We start from the raw sequence: 17,692 nt of genomic DNA, 5'->3' as shown, positions 1-17,692 counted from the left end.
GCTCATCTCATGTCATAACTCCTCTAACTCATATGTTACTCCACATCTCTGTGATATTCTTCAGTTACTGAATTCTCATTCTTAATCTCCAGAGCTTCCAATCCTCCTGATCAATGTAAGGTTATTGATCCCTTGCAGCACGTTTAACACCTGCAGCAGCCTCCAACTCCTCAACGCATCCTGTCGCTGTAACCTCCTGAAGTACTACAGCTCACTGTCTTTGTAATATTTTCCAGTATCTGCAATCCTGGTGATTTCTGTAACCTCCTCTAGAACAGCACTCCACATGTCTGTTAACTGATCGAAATTCTTCAAACCTGCCTTCACAGTTCTCACTAGCTCTCTGAACTCCTGCAGCCCTACAGCCCTCAGTATCTCTGGCTCCTCCAGTCCCTCCACTTCTCCATGGGTGTGTGAACTGCTCCAGCCCCTCCACCCTCCCTATTTCTGTAACCCCCTCCAGCCCTACACTCCTCTGATGTCTGTGTCCTTCTCCAAGTCTGCCCTTGAACTCCAATGTTGGCAGCTGACCCTTCGATCTTCTTGCTCCTATGTTCTCTCGATAAACCTCTCTGCTCTTTGCCAGCTTCCACACATTCCTTGAACAGATCTGTTTGACCCCAGCTTTTGATCAGACTCCCTGGTGCCACCAGTGGCTCAATCTCAAACTTTGACAATTGTTTTTTTGAAGCACTTTGAGAATATTTGTTTTTAGAAACGGTCGCAATGATAAACGGCTGCTTTATTTGACAAGCCGATACCATTTCTGTGATCTGTTTCAGATGAGATCCCATCAGCTGGAGTGATCGCGTTTGGAGTAACGCAATCTCTGGGAATGAGAGCAGAGTATCGGACAGATCCATTAACTCGGAATCCCGGGGAGCCAATCACAACACTGGAGGCGAAAAGGTTAACAGTAGGGTACAGGAATCCAGACGTTGAAGATTGCAAGGTGACAGGAGGAACAGTAGACATCTCTAAGACCAAAGGCATTGCCTTAACCCCAATGAGAGAGGGTCCAGAAGAGACTGTGGTTTGTGAAGGGCCTCTGTCTCCTCCCAGGCATACAGAAGAAGCAGCTTCTGAAAATGGGGAAACACGTTGGGACTGGTCAATACCAAAAGGGCGAGAAACAGAGGAAGGACAAGGAAGATTCTATGAAGAAAAGGGCAAAAAGATCAAAAGTGAGAAAGTTTGGGAGGGAGATGGAAGTCAAACCAGTGGAGCTGGAAGTGGAGAAGATTCAAAATCAGGGGACAGAGCATTGGCTGCACACACAGACAGAGGAGTAATCTGTGCAGAGCCTGATCTTACAGAGCCTGGGAGAAACAGACAAGCAGCAAGCAAGGTGAAAGGTCAGTGTGCACCAGCGATCAGGGAGCAGAGTGTTTCAGCAGTGAACACACTGTCTACAGCTCACCAGCTGAGACTGGGAGCATCTGCTGTGGGGAAAAGCGACTGTGTAGTTTATGAGAAAACTGAGCGACATCAATCATCCATCTCAATGCTGAGCCCACTCAATGTCAGAGGAAGAAGGAGGGTGGCACTGGGTGCCAAACAGGAAGGGAACCCAGAATTGCTAAAGGACGAACAGGAGGAAGATCTGAGTCAACCAATACACTCTTCCAATGATTTGACAACTGGAAATGAGGGCATCAAGGAAGTGACCTCATCTGTCGCAATACTTGAGAAATTGGATAGTGGGATGTCCAGAAACCTCCTGATTCCAGGGCTTAGTGCCAGAGAACACGAGATGACTGTGACAGATCAAACGGACATTCCCAGAACACCATGGAAATATGTTCCAGATGTGGTGAGTGAATCCTCGCAAGGAGTGGGATCCGAAGAGCAAAAGGACATGGATGTGAAAGCTCTGGAATGGACAGATCCAGATGTTGGGAATGTTCAGGAAGCAAAAGATGAGGAATTCCCTGAAGAGTCAGCATACAAAATCCTGGAACAAGAATGTGGATCACAAGGTGAGAGCTACAGAGATCCTGAGGAAGATTCTGACATTGGAATCTCATTGTCGGATGCTCCCAGGGCTAACGTTGAACCAGAAGAGAATATTCCAATGGGAAAAGTATTAGAGATTCTTGATGATGAGAAAGATCTACGAATGGGTTTCTTACCAATTGGAAGTGGTCAGGAAGTCAACAGAAGTAATCTAGCCATGGTGATTGGTAATCTGGAACTGATCCCATCTGAAGTCTATGGTAGAGAGAACGTGGAAAATGCTTTGGAAGGAATATTGGAAGAAAAGGAGATTGGTGGAAAGAGTGAAGTCAAAGAAGTGGCAGTTTCTAAGTCAAGTTCCAAACCATCAAGTGTGGAGATGGGAGGATGTGATGGAGAAGTAATACAGATGGGATCCTTGCTTATTAAATCAGCTGTACGGTGGACAGATGCTGGTCTTGACCTTCTATTGGAAACACCATCAGGTGAACCTTTGGTCAGCTCAGATCCTGTACCTGGAGCAAGCTCAGAAACACAAACAGGGGAGGCAACTGAGCTGGATCCTGAAAGGAAGGAGGACTTGGCAGCTCCTGCAAGCGAGGTGAAGCTTCATAAAGTGAGAGGAGTGGAGGCAAGTTCAGGAGGAGATGTTGGGGAAGTGGATTTGAGGCGACTGACTGCAGAGGATGAACAAGGTGAAGAAAGCCAGGGGAAAGGGGCAATTCAGAGACTGGTGCGGGCACAGGGCAACTTTGGCAATTGCAGTGGTTCCCCCCCATTGGTCAATGAAGGAAAAGGTCAAGCAGCGTCAGGTCAGCAGAAAGGGGAGGAGCTGGGGAGTGCGGACGGTTTAGAAACTTTAGCTGATGCTGAAACTTGGGGGTTCATGGGAGAGCAGAGGTGTGTGAAATTTCAGGGTGAAATGTCAGATTCAGAGGACATGACAGTCCGACCACAACTTGTCGAAGGAGAGCAGGCAACTCGAGAAATACAAGCAGCAATGGGCAGGGCAGCGCAGAACACTGACAGACACAGACCCGATTGGATGCTAAAAGCAAAAGCTAGCCCCAAGGAGTCGAGGGAGTGTTTGGACGAAACTGGGGCTGCAAGGCAGCAAGTGGAAAAGGAGGTTGAGAATGGAATGGAAGCAGAGCACATGGAGACTGATTCAAGAGCAGCTGAAAAAGGAGCAGGAATGATGTTAGAGAGAGGTGATGAGAGCTCAGTAATACAAAGCATGGGGGCTGTGGGACTAAATCAGTTCATGGAACCAAAAGAAATGCAAGACGAGGAAACAGTGTCTGAAACACAGGATAGCGAAACAGTGTCTGAAATACTGGATCAGGAACTAGCCCCTGAAATGCAGGACAGGGAGACAGTGTCTGAAACACAGGACAGGGAGACAGTGTCTCAAACACAGGACCAGGAACCAGAACCTGAAACGCAGGACAGGGAGACACTGTCTGAAACACAGGACAGGGAAACAATGTCTGAAACACAGGATCAGGAACAAGAACCAGACTCACAGGACAGGGAGACAGTGTCTGAAACACAGGATAGTGAAACAGTGTATGAAACATGTGACCAGGAACCAGAACCTGAAATCCAGGACAGGGAGACAGTGTCTGAAACACAGGACAGGGAAACAGTGTCTGAAACACAGGATCAGGAACGAGAACCTGAAATGCAGGACAGAGACACAGTGTCTGAAACACAGGACAGGGAGACAGTGTCTCAAACACAGGATAGTGAAACAGTGTCTGACACACAGGATCAGGAACCAGCACCTGAAACACAGGAAAGGGAGACAGCATCTGAAACACAGGAGAGGGAGACAGTGTCTGAAACACAGAATCAGGAACCAGAACCTGAAATGCAGGACAGGGAAACAGTGCCTGAAACACAGGATAGCAAAACAGAATCTGACACGCAGGATCAGAAACCAGCACCTGAAACACAGGATCAGGAACCAGAACCTGAAACACAGGACAGGGAGACAGTGTCTGAAACACAGGATCAGGAACCAGAACCTGAAACGCAGGACAGGGAGACAGTGTCACCAACACAGGACAGGGAGACAGTGTCTGAAACACAGGATAGTGAAACAGTGCCTCAAACACAGGACCAGGAACCAGAACCTGAAATGCAGGACAGAGAGACAGTGGCTGAAACACAGGAGAGGGAGACAGTGTCTGAAACACAGAATCAGGAACCAGAACCTGAAATGCAGGACAGGGAAACAGTGCCTGAAACACAGGATAGTGAAACAGTGTCTGAAACACAGGACATGGGACCAGAACCTGAAAAGCAGGACAGGAAGACAGTGTCTGACACACAGGATCAGGAACCAGCACCTGAAACACAGGACAGGGAAACAGTGTCTGAAACACAGGATCAGGAACGAGAACCTGAGATGCAGGACAGGGAAACAGTGTCTGAAACACAGGGTCAGGAACCAGCACCTGAAACACAGGACAGGAAGGTGGTATCTGAAACACATGACAGGGAAATAGTGTCTGAAACACAAGATCATGGACCAGCACCTGAAACACAGGATCAGGAACCAAAACCTGAAACGCAGGACAGGGAGACAGTGTCAGAAACACAGGATCAGGAACCAGCACCTGAAACACAGGACAAGGAGACAGTGTCTGTAACAAAGGATCAAGAACACACACCTGATATGCAGGACAGGGAAACAGTGGCTGAAACACAGGATCAGGAACCAGGGCCTGAAACACTGGACAGGGAGACAGTGTCTGAAACACAGAATCAGGAACCAGAACTTGAAACACAGGATCAGGAAACACTGCCTGAAATGCAGGGCAGGGAGACAGTGTCTGAAACACAGAATCAGGAACCAGAACCTGAAACACAGGACATGGAAACCATGTCTGAAACACAGGACAGGGAGACAGTGTCTGAAACGCAGGATCAGGAACCAGCACCTGAAACGCAGGATCAGGAACCAGCACCTGAAACACAGGACATGGAAACTATGTCTGAAACGCAGGACAGAAAGACAGTGTCTGAAATACAGAATCAGGAATCAGAACTTGAAACACAGGACAGGGAGACAGTGTCTCAAACACAGGACAGGGAGACAGTGTCTGAAACACAGGATCAGGAACCAGCACCTGAAATACAGGACATGGAAACCATGTCTGAAACACAGGACAGGGAGACAGTGTCTGAAATGCAGGATCAGGAACCAGCACCTGATACACAGGACATGGAAACTATGTCTGAAACGCAGGACAGGGAGACAGTGTCTGAAACACAGAATCAGGAACCAGAACTTGAAACACAGGACAGGGAAACAGTGTCTGAAACACAGGATCAGGAACCAGTGCCTGAAATGCAGGACATGCAGATAGTGTTTGAAACACAGAATCAGGAACCAGAACTTGAAACACAGGGCAGGGAGACAGTGTCTGAAACACAGGCCAGGGAAATTGTCTCAGGAGCACAAGATAGGAAAATACTGTGTGAAAAGCCCAACCATGAGACTCTTTCTGAAATACAGGACAGGGAAACAGTGTCTGAAACACAGTACCAGGAAACGATTTCAAAAACACCAGATGTGGAAAGAACGTCAGAACCATTGGAGCAGGGAAAGGCATCAGAAACTCACACCCAGAAAGGAGTGTCAGGGATACAGGACCTACAAACACTGACAGAAACACAAGACCAGGTAACAATGTTAGAAACACAAAACAAGGTAATAGTGTCTAAAACACAGGACCAAGAAACAGTATCTAAAACAGAAGGTAAGGAAACATTGCCTGAAGTACAGGATCAAGAAAAGGCATCAGAAACACAAGACCAGGAAACAAAATCTGAAAGACAAAGCAAGGAAAAACAGGACCAAGAAGGGGTATCCGAAACACCAGACAAAGAAATAGTGTCTGAAACACAGGACCAGGACACTGTGTCAAAAACAAACATAAAGGAAACATCAAAAACACAGGACCTAGAAACAATCTCTGAAACACAGGACCAGAGTACAGCATCAGAAACACTTGCCCAGGAAACTGTGTCAGGGATGGAGGACGTAGAAGCATTGTCAGAAACACAGAGCCAAGAAACACTGTCAGAGTCACATGAAAAAAAAACAGTGGCTGAAACACAGGATCAGGAAATGGTGTTTGAAACACAGAACCAGGAAACAGTGGCTGAAACACAGGATGTGGAAGCAATGTCAGAAACACCAGACAATGTATCTAGAACACAAAGCAAGGAAACAGTAACCAACTTGCCAGAACAAGAAACACAAGGCACAAAAACGATATTGGAACTTGAAGATCAAGAAACAGGCTCTGAAACACATGATCAAGAAAGAACGCCTGAAACACAGGACCAGAAATCAGTGTCTGAAACACAGGACCAAGAAACAGTGTCTGAAACACCGGACCAGGAAATAGTCTCTAAAACATGGGATCAAGAAATAGTATCAGAAACACAGGACCAGAAACAAGTGTCAGAAACATCAGATAAGGAAGCTATATCTGAAACACAGAACCAAGAAACATTGTCAGAAACACAGGAAAGGGGAACAGTGTCTGAAACACAAGACCAAGAGACAGTGTCAAAACCATCAGACAAGAAAACAGTCTCAGAAACACAAGACAAAAATGCAGTGACTGAAGCACAGGACCAGGAAACAGTGTCTGAGGCACAGGACCAGGAAACAATTTACGGACCACATGACATGAAAACAATGTCAGAAATGCAGGTCCAGAAAACAGCATCAGAAACACAAATCAATGAAACAGTGCCAGAAACACCGAAGCTGGAAACAGTACTTGAAAAACAAGAGACAACACTGTCAGAACAGCATGATAATAAAACACTGACAGAAACACAAAGCAGAGAAGCAGCAGCAGAAATACAGGACGTGGAAACAATATCTAAAACACAGCACCAAGAAACAGCATCAGAAACACCAGACCAGGAAACAGTGATGGCACCACAGATCACCAAAATAATGGCAAAACCACAAATTAGGGAAATAATGTCAGAAACACCAAAGCTGAAAACCGTATCCAAAAGAGAGAAAGCAACACAGTTAGAAACACATGACAGGAAATCAGCAGAAGATACGCAGACTGCTGAAAACATGTCTGAAACACAGGACTCAGAAACTGCATCAGAAACACAGGTAACAGATACAGCATCAGAAGCACAGCAGCAGGAAGCAGGGTCCAAAAAACAGGACAAAGAAGTAGTGTCAGAAATTCAAGCCAGGGAAACAATATCTGAAATGCAGGACCAAGAGTCAGTGACAGGAACACAGGATGAGGACAGTGTGTCAGAAATATATGCCAAAGAAATAGAGTCAGAAACAGGGCACCTGGAAGCAATGATAAAAATACAGGTTGAGAAAAATGTCATTAGATTACAAGACCCACAAATAGTGTCAGAAAAACAGGTCATTGAAGTTTTATCTGAAATACAGGACATTGATCCTGGTCGAGAAACACAGCACCAGGATCCTATGCAAGCAACACAGGACACAAAGGGCTTGGAGGAAAGACAAGCCAAACATGCGAGTTCTGAAACAGAGAAGGTAGAATCAGTGAGAGAAATTCACATCAAGGATCTGGGGTTGGAAATCTTGGATCCGCAGCCTGAGCCAGAACCCGAAGACAGGCAGACAGAGTCAGAAACAACAGTCATTAAAATATTGGGAGAAACACAGGACAGGGAGGGAGCAGTGGACACACAACACATGCGGGTCGTTATAGAAACACAGGACAGCAGGGCAATGATAGAAACACAGGATGGGGAGAGGGTGATGGAGACACAACACACGCAGGCTGTTATAGAAACACAGGACAGCAGGGCAGTGATAGAAACACAGGACAGGGAGGGAGCAGTGGACACACAACACATGCAGGCTGTTATAGAAACACAGGACAGCGGGGCAGTGATAGAAACACAGGACGGGGAGGGGGTGATGGAGACACAACACACGCAGGCTGTTATAGAAACACAGGACAGCAGGGCAGTGATAGAAACACAGGATGGGGAGGGAGCAGTGGACACACAACACATGCAGGCCGTTATAGAAACACAGGACAGCAGGTCAGTGATAGAAGCACAGGATGGGGAGAGGGTGATGGAGACACAACACACGCAGGCTGTTATAGAAACACAGGACAGCAGGGCAGTGATAGAAACACAGGGCGGGGAGGGGGTGATGGAGACACAACACACGCAGGCTGTTATAGAAACACAGGACAGCAGGGCAGTGATAGAAACACAGGACAGGGAGGGAGCAGTGGACACACAACATATGCAGGCTGTTATAGAAACACAGGACAGAGGGGCAGTGATAGAAACACAGGACGGGGAGGGAGCAGTGGACACAGAACACGTGTGGGCTGTTATGAAAACACAGAACAGCGGGGCAGTGATAGAAACACAAGACGGGGAGGGGGTGATGGAGACACAACACACGCAGGTTCTTATAGAAACACAGGACAGTGGAGCAGTGATAGAAACACAGGACAGGGAGGGAGCAGTGGACACAAAAAACATGCGGGCTGTTATAGAAACACAGAACAGCAAGGCAGTGATAGAAACACAGGATGGGGAGAGGGTGATGGAGACACAACACATGCAGGCTGTTATAGAAACACAGGACAGCAGGGCAGTGATAGAAACACAGGATGGGGAGAGGGTGATGGAGACACAACACATGCAGGCTGTTATAGAAACACAGGACAGCGGGGCAGCGATAGAAACACAGGACGGGGAGAGGGTGATGGAGACACAACACACGCAGGCTGTTGTAGAAACACAGGACAGCGGGGCAGTGCGAGATAGAGATGCAGAGGTGGAAACAGAATATATGGAGATGGTGGCAGAATCACAGAAGAGGGCTATGCTAAAAACCAATGACAGGAAAACAGTAATGGAAACAGGGAAGGAATGTATAGTAGAAACACAAAACATGAAGGAAGTAGGAGAAACACAACACAAGAAGTCCAAGTTACAAACACAGGATGGAGTGTCAGACATAGAAACAGAGAATAGCGATGCAGTGGGAGAAAGACTGGACAAGGAGTTCACGGTACAAGCACAGGATCAGAAAACAATCACAGAAATTCAGGATTTGAAGGCGGTGGGAGAAACAGAAGACACGGAGACAGTGGAAAAAACACAGGACACTGAGGCAATGATAGAAACACAGGACACAGAGACAGTGGAAAAAACACAGGACAGGGAGACAATGATAGAAACACTGGACAGGGAGGCAGTGATAGAAACACAGGACAAGGAGATAGTGATAGAAACACAGGACAGGGAGGCAGTGATAGAAACACAGGACAAGGAGATAGTGATAGAAACACAGGACAGGGAGGCAGTGATAAAAACACAGGACAGGGAGGCAGTGATGGAAACACAGCACAAGAAGGCAGTGATAGAAACACAGGACAAGAAGGCAGTGGAAAAAATACAGGGCAGGGAGGCAGTGATAGAAACACAGGACAGAGAGGCAGTGGAAAAAACACAGGGCAGGGAGGCAGTGATAAAAACACAGGATAGCAAGGCAGTGATGGAAACACAGGACAGTGAGGCAGCGATAGAAACACAGGACAGAAAGGCAGGGACAGAAACACAGGGCAGGGAGACAGTGACAGAAACACAAGACAGGAAGGAAGTGATAAAAACACAGGACTGGAAGACAGTGATAGAAACACTGGACAGGGAGTCAGTGACAGAAACACAGGACATGGTGGCAGTGATAAAAACACAGGACAGGGCGGCAGTGATGGAAACACAGGACAGGGAGGCAGTGATAGAAACACAGGGCAGCGAAGCAGTGATAGAAACACAGGACAAGGAGGCAGTGATAGAAACACAGGACAGGGAGGCAGTGGTAGAAACACAGGACAGGGAGGCAGTAGTAGAAACACAGGACAAGGAGGCAGTGATAGAATCACAGGACAAGGAGACAGTGATAGAAACACAGAGCAGGGCGGCAGTGGTAGAAACACAGGACAAGGAGGCAGTGATAGAAACACAGGACAGGGAGGCAATGACAGAAACACAGGACAGGGAGGCAGTGATAGAAACACAGGACTGGGAGGCAGTGATAGAAACACAGAACTTGGAGGAAGTGACAGAAACACAGGACAGGGAGGCCGTGATAGAAACACAGGACAGGGAAGCAGTGATAGAAACACAGGACAGGGAGGCAGTGACAGAAACACAGGACAGGGAGGCAGTGGAGTGTGTCCAGAGTCAGGGTACAAACCAGGACACTGAGAGCCAGGAAGCAATGAAAGAACTTCAAAGGCTCTTTCCTGTCAGAGGTTGGCATTTGGAAAAAAGAATTGGGAAGGCAGTGCGTGTATATTCCAGCTGTCAGATGGAGATCGGCTTGCCCATTGCTACCCCACAGTCAGTAAGGCACTGGAGGAGCCAATGCCGGAGCCTGGATAGAGACACCACTTTCCCTAAGGCTTGGAGCTTCTCCAGCCTTCCTGATGAAGCAGTGGGAATGTTGGGATCTGTAAGCAGAAAAGACAGCACTCTGGGAGCTGCTGGAGAGAGACCTCCCAGATTAGTGTCACCCAGTGAGGGAGATCAAAGAGAAACCTTCTCCAACCATGGACTTGATACAGATTTGACAAAGCTGCTGCCGGAAGCCAGTGGAAACTCTGACACTCCACATTTGATTCATGTGACTCCTGTCACCCAGCAGGGAGACAGCACTCTCACCTCATTGGCCCAGCCAGAAACGGACGAGGGGCAGGTCTTCCAAGACCAGGGAACTACAGCCTAACCTGAGCCTCACCACAACAACATCAAAGGTATGTTCCTACACACTATTGCAACATTTCCAAACAGTGGACTCAAATCTCTCCTTCCCATTCAAAAGGCTCCCTCCACCTGCTCTCCCAGAGCGACATTACAAATACTGGGGTCCACCATCTGGAGGAAGAGCAGGTCAGGTCTTGTGAGCATTTATCTTTAATCCACATCACTAAAAGCTGATTGTCCTGTCTGTCTTCTCCAGCCTCTCTCCAAGAGGATTGATAACATTGTCAATAATCTGTCAACATGGACTTCTATTCCCACTGTCCCCTCAGGTAACCCACCCAACCATCTCCAGTGGTCCAGGGACTTGCTCTCCAGCTGTTGTGCCTTTCAGTAAATATCCCCCTCCCATTCCCCTCATTATGGACCGGACCAGGTGCCCAAAAGGTGATCTGGACCCGAACTTGTATATTTATTTAAAGGCACTGTGTTCCAGATGTGACTTGATTGGTTCACCACTCAGTTTTAATCAAAACACAAGTTATCCTTACAACAGTTAAAATACAAAATAAAACTTTGGCATAATTCAGTTGAATTACTTAACAAGATTACATATTATTTAACCCCGAACCATCAACTGTTCCAAGTATAGGGAGTATCCCATAAATACACCTTTTGGTAATATGCAATTCAACAAACAGTTCTGGTTCTCACATGCTGTCCCTCTCCAAAGCAGAAGATATTAACGACCTGTGCCTGTTGATTTTTAAGAGGAAGCCTTTGGTCGAAGACTTTGCTCTCGCAGCTCCCAGCAGCAAGCAACAGCTTTCTCACAAACCGACAGCAAAAACTAAAACCCTTCCTGGGAGCACGTCCTGTCATGATCCACCGAGGCAGTACTGAGAAGCTGTTTACCAATGGCCTGCCTGACAGAGACGTTCTGTGTCTGCAAGAGAAACAGCACAGAACCCGTCTCTGACAGGGCACGGTCCTGTCACACCCTTAACATGCCCCAAAGTACAGGAGCTGTATCACTGACCACAGCTGCTTCCTGTCCACACCTGGTCTCCCCCTCCCCATGAAGCCCTGCTCCGTTTGTCCGTCATACACACAAGAAATGTCTGAGGATCTCATTTCAAATGGTTTGATTGGAACCTCTCTGATGTTCTGCACATTGTCACCAGCCACATGAGACCTTTCACTTTTGGATTGTTGTTGTGATGGAGAAGCTGGCTGCTCCTTTTTAACTGCATCCCCACACCACAATCCTGGTTAGGGCTCCACTGTGACCTTTGGGAGTTTCCGCATCTTGCAAGATGAGCTTTTAGTTAATCATTCATGGGATATGAGCATCTCTGGCTGAGTCATTTAATACCCATCCCTATCTACCCAGAGGGTAGTTTCAGAGTGAACCCCATTGCTGTGAGTTAGGTGTCACATGTAGGCCAGACCAGGTAAGGAAGGCAGATTTCCGCCCTGATGGTTTTTACAATAGCTTTTTTCAAACGGATGGTCATTATTAGACAAGTTTGTTATTTCAGTTTTTATTAAATTCAAATTTTGCAATCAGCCACAGTGGGATTCTGACCTTGGCTACAGAGTATTAGCTGGGATTGGAGGGAACAGGGTGGGGCGGGAGTGCAGGGGAGGGGTTCGGGATTATTAGCCCACTGATGTTAACACTCAGCCCCTGATCTAAGGTAAAGGACGGCATCTACCATTAATCAGAATCTGGCAGAGCTTTCCCTCTGCAACACCCCCTTTGCTGTGTCACCGTTGAGGCGAAGCCTGTATTTCTGGTTAACTTCATCGGTCTCCTGTAACGTCTCCACTCATATCACCCAGTCATTATCATCACGGTGTGTAACATTTTCCTGTGAGGAAATGGGTTGCTGTGCTATGACAATGTTACAACAGTGACATGACAACATCTCAAAAAATGTCACTGGAGACAAAGTGTTTTTGAAAGCTTTGAAATTCTAAAAGGGAATGCACGTGTTCTGCCCTTCCCCACCATTTTCGCTCACTCCCTGTCTAGCTTTCTCTTTCTGAGTTTCTTACTTAATTTCTCTTACTTAGCCTCTTTGTATCTGTTACCTGTTCCTTCACGTTGGCCCATAATCAGCCATTCGTGTGAGAACAATGGTGACTGCCCATCCCTTTTCCGAGCCCTTTCAGCTGGGTAATGAATAATGACCCAGCCAGCAACACACATATCTCACTAACAACTGGGAGGTAAGAAACTTTGTTTTTCCAGTGAATCCGATCTATCAGTGGGCTCTCTGTCCTAATCTCCAATTCTACAAAATGGTGGAGCCCTGAGAATGCTGGGAGCTCTTCCCTCATTTACACAGAAATCCTGCTCAGTAAGATGCTGACTGCTCTTCAACCATCCTTCCCCAAATTCCTCATTCCCTTTTAGCCAACCATGTTGATAACCTGGTCTTCAACATGCTCAAAGACTGAGCAGGGACAGCTCTCTGTGATTGTGAGTTCCAACAATCGCAATTCTTTAAGTGAGGAAGTTTCTCTTGAGTACAATCACTGTGCCTCAGTACACATGACAATAAATTCAATTCAATTCAAATGAGTGACCCCTTATTCCTGAGACTGTGACCCCAAATTACAGACTCTCAATATGGGGGAGGGGGGGGAGCAGTCTATCAGTGCTAACCCTGTTCAACTTCCCAGAATGCTGGACGTTTCAGTGAGATGATGTTTCAGTTTCAAAATCAGAAAAACTTTAGGTCTGTTCAACTCAGTGTCTCTTCATAGAATAATCTTCATATCCACATGCCAACACACAAAGGGTTTGTGCTCTCTGTATTTCTTGTTTACAATGTCATAAGTATTGTACATTTAGCAACAAAACAATTAGCAAAGCAAGCGGATTTCACAAATTCGAATTAAGAAGCTGGAGGATCCCAGGAGGAGGGAAGGCTGAGAGTTGCTGTGAGAATATATCACGGTGTGAAATTACCCAGCCCAATGACTGAGAATAACTTTGGGAATTCAGCCTGATTCAGCAGAGGGACAACCGTGGATTTGATCAGGTGGGAGCTGAACTTTATTGGAAAAAACAAATAGAACTTCCAGCACCCTGGCTCCAAGGATGATCCGAGTAAGGTTGGACTCCATCAAGTCATAGAAACCTACAGCACAGAACAAGGCATTCACCAATTGAGTCTGCGCCAGTCAGACGTACCCTCCTAATTATTCTAATTCCAGCTTCCAGCCCTTGGCCCATAGCCTTGTGTGCCTCAGTATTACCAAAATGTAAGGGGGGGTTTCTGAATCTCCCACCCTCACAGGCAGTGAGGTCTCCATTTCATCCACTCTGAGTGATTCCTTCCTCCGTCCCATCTAACCCTCCTGCCCCTTACCTGTGCCCCCTGGTCACTGATCTCTCTACCAAGGGGTAACGTTACTTTCTCATGTTATCCATTATTGCAATCATATCACCCTCAGTCTCCTCTTCAGCAAGGGAACCAGCCCCAGTCTGTCCAACCTCTCCTCATCACTGAAACTCTCCAGCCCAGGCAACATCCTGGGAAAGCTCCCTCCGCACCCTATCAAGTGCAAGCACATCCCTCCGACAATGTGCATCCCAGACCTGCACACAATACTCAAAGGGCAGTGGGATTGATCAGATTAGATTAGGTTCCCAACAGTGTGGAAACAGGCCCTTCGGCCCAACAAGTCCACACCGACCCTCCGAAGAGTAACCCACCCCCCCTCTAACTAATGCACCTGACACTATGGACAATTTAGCAAGGCCAATTCACCTAACCTGCACATCTTTGGATTGTGGGAGGAAACCGGAGCACCCGGAGGAAACCCACACAGACACTAGGGAGAATGTGCAGACAGTAGCCCGAGGTTGGAATTGAACCTGGGACCCTGGTGCTGTGAGGCAGCAGTGCTAACCACTGAGCCACCATGCCAACCACAATGCCAGCAGCTTATTAAGCTGGAGACCCAGGTTATGTTCCGGGGATAAACAGAAAGAGCTGGAGAACCTCAGCAGGTCTGGCAGCATCTGTGGAGAGAGGAAACATCTATTTGGGGTCCAGTCACCCTTCTTCAGCCCTTCTGCTGTTAACTCTGTGTTTTCTCTCCACAGACTCTGCCAGATGTGCTGAGCTTTTCCAGCAATTTCTGCTGTTGTTTCTGATTTCCAGCATTTGCAGTTCTTTAGTTTTTTTTTGTTTAATGTTCTGAAGACTCCTGGGTACACACCTCAAATTGGCAGATGATGAAATTTGAAATCAATAAAGATCTGAAATTAAGCATTTAATGATGACTGAAACCATTGTCGATTGTCAGAAAAACCTAACTGATTCACTAATGAGGTTTAGGGAAGGAAATTGGCATCTTTAACTGGTCTGGCCTACATGTGACCTCAGACCCTCAGCGCGGACCGTCTGACAGTGCAGCACTCCCTCAGCACTGACCCTCTCACAGTGAGGCACTCCCTCAGTACTGACCCTGTGACAGTGCAGCATTCCCTCAGGACTGACCCTCTGACAGTGCAGCACTCCCTCAGCACTGACAGTGCGGCATTTCCTCAGTACTGACCCTCTGACAGTGCGGCACTCCCTCAGTACTGACCCTCTGACAGTGCAGCATTCCCTCAGCACTGACCCTCTGACAGTGCAGCACTCCCTCAGCACTTACCCTGTGACAGTGTGGCACTCCCTCAGCACTGACCCTCTGACAGTGTTGCATTCCCCCAGCACTGACCCTCTGACAGAGCAGCACTCCCTCAGTACTGACCTCTGACAGTGCAGCACTCCCTCAGTACTGACCCTCTGACAGTGCCGCACTCCCTCAGTAGTTTGGAGCCACATTTCCCATCAGTTTTCCAACCTTGACTATTTTATATTCCAGATGGTTTTCCAGTGTTGTGGCTGAGTGAAGAAAAGCATTAGGATAACAGACTGTCTCTTGGATCATCTGAGCCAGACCAGTAGGAAGCAGAGCAGTACTCTCGCTCTGATCGGTGTGAACTCTCTGAAACCTGAGTGAATCTGTGACTTCTTAAACAGGAAGCTCATCTCCCTTCATGCACCAGCTTTGGAAGTGTGACCATGGCGAGAATTGACAAGAAATTTCTTATACCCCCCTCGTGTGGAAGTGCAATATTGGAACCTTGTCTCTTTACATCTGTGCTTTATTATGTTCCATAGAAGCGAATACATTTATTTATGGAGTTAATATATCAATAAATATTTTGACATGAGTGATGTTAAATATGAGACTTGACCACGCTGTAACCCATCCACTCGGTCAGTCAGTCCATGAGGAATTCCTGTTGATTTCAATGCTGTCAGAGTGAGGCTGCTCCCTCGCTGTCTTTGCTGTAGTTTATGCAAAAGACTAGCCAATCTATGCACAGCAAGATCCCACAAGTTACAGATTACAGCAGGTGGGAGGAGGACATGGACAGGTGAAACAGGAAGGGGTGTGGCAAACAGAGTTTATTCTGGAGAAGTGTGAGGTGATGCACTTTGGGCTAGTCGGAAGGGCCTGGCGCTACCTAATCGCAAATCCTTGAAGGATGCCGTTCAAATTGATGAGAAAGTTAAAGCCAATGGGGCAATTGGTAATCAAGCCATTTGAATACAAAACATGGAATGAAAGGGAAATATATGTTAGTGGGATGGATCACACTTTAGGAAGGATGGCATTGTCATGGAGGAGATTGACTGGAATTGAATCAGGGATGAGGGACTTTGGTGAATGAGGAGAGACTGGAGAAGTTGGGATTGTTCCCCTTTGAGCAGGGAAGGTTCCGGGGGTTTCTGAAGGTTTTAGTTTGAGTAAATAAGGAGCTTCCTCTGGTGAGTCAATAATTAGCAGAAACACAATCAGCTGCTTCATCAATGACCTTCCCTTCACCATCAGGTCTGAAGTGGGCATGTTCGCTGATAGAACAGAGAACTATACAGCGCAGAACAGGCCCTTCGGCCCTCGATGTTGCACCGACCTGTGAACTAATCTAAGCCCATCCCCCTACACTATCCCAAAATCATCCATGTGCTTATATCTCCCTAATGTGCCTGAGTTGACTACATGGGCATTCCACGCCCTTACCACTCTCTGAGTAAAGAACCTGCCTCTGACATCTGTCTTAACTCTATCACCCCTCAATTTGTAGTTATACCCCTCGTACACGCTGACATCATCATCCTAGGAAAAAGACTTTCACTGTCTACCCTATCTAATCCTCTGATCATCTTGTAAGTCTCTATCAAATCCCCTCTTAGCCTCCTTCTTGCCAATGAGAACAGGTTTAAGTCTCTCAGCCTTTCCTCATAAGACCTTCCCTCCATACCAGGCAACATCCTGGTAAATCTCCTCTGCACCTTTTCTAATGCTTCCACATCCTTTCCAAAATATGGGACCAGAACTGTACACAATATTCAAAGTGTGGCCGCACTAGCATTTTGTATAAACAAAACATGATTACACAACATTCAGCACCATTAATGACTCCTCAGATACTGAAGCAGGCCGTGTTCAAATGAAATCTAGATCTGGGCTGATAAGTGATAATCGCACCTCACAAATGCCAGGCAATGAGCATCTCCAGTAAGGAACATTTGATAGTGTCCTAATTCTGAATCCCCCAATATCAACATCTTTGGGGTTACCATTGATCAGAATCTGAACTGGACTCACTTACATAAACAGAGTCTACCAGAGCAGGTCAGAGACTAGGGATACTGAGGTGAGTAACTCACCTTCTGACTCCCCAAAATCTGTCCACCATCTCCAAGGCACAAGTCAGGAGTGTGATGGAATACTCCCCACTTGCCCTGGATGGGGGCAGCTCCAACAACACTCAAGAAGCTCTACACCATCCAGGACAAAGCAGCTGCTTGATTGGCATCACCTCCACTTCCTCCACCACCAATGCTCAGTAGCAGCAGTGTGCTGGTCAGTAGCTCAGGGATAGAGT

General features: G+C 47.0%; 1 protein-coding gene across 1 annotated transcript in view; it reads left to right on the top strand.

Annotated features, from left to right (window-relative positions):
- erich3 (glutamate-rich 3) overlaps nt 1-16,879 on the top strand; it is a 101,307-nt gene extending 84,428 nt beyond the window's left edge. The window contains exons 14-15 of the mRNA XM_043700061.1: nt 783-10,781; nt 15,619-16,879. Of these exons, the coding sequence (XP_043555996.1) occupies nt 783-10,753 (9,971 nt within the window). The 3' untranslated portion in view covers nt 10,754-10,781; nt 15,619-16,879. The remainder of the gene's footprint in view (nt 1-782; nt 10,782-15,618) is intronic.
- Nucleotides 16,880-17,692: the final 813 nt, after the last annotated feature.

This window comes from Chiloscyllium plagiosum, chromosome 11 (genome assembly GCF_004010195.1).
Source record: "Chiloscyllium plagiosum isolate BGI_BamShark_2017 chromosome 11, ASM401019v2, whole genome shotgun sequence".
In the NCBI taxonomy this organism is placed as follows: domain Eukaryota; kingdom Metazoa; phylum Chordata; class Chondrichthyes; order Orectolobiformes; family Hemiscylliidae; genus Chiloscyllium; species Chiloscyllium plagiosum.
This window is presented reverse-complemented; position numbering and strand designations above follow the sequence as displayed.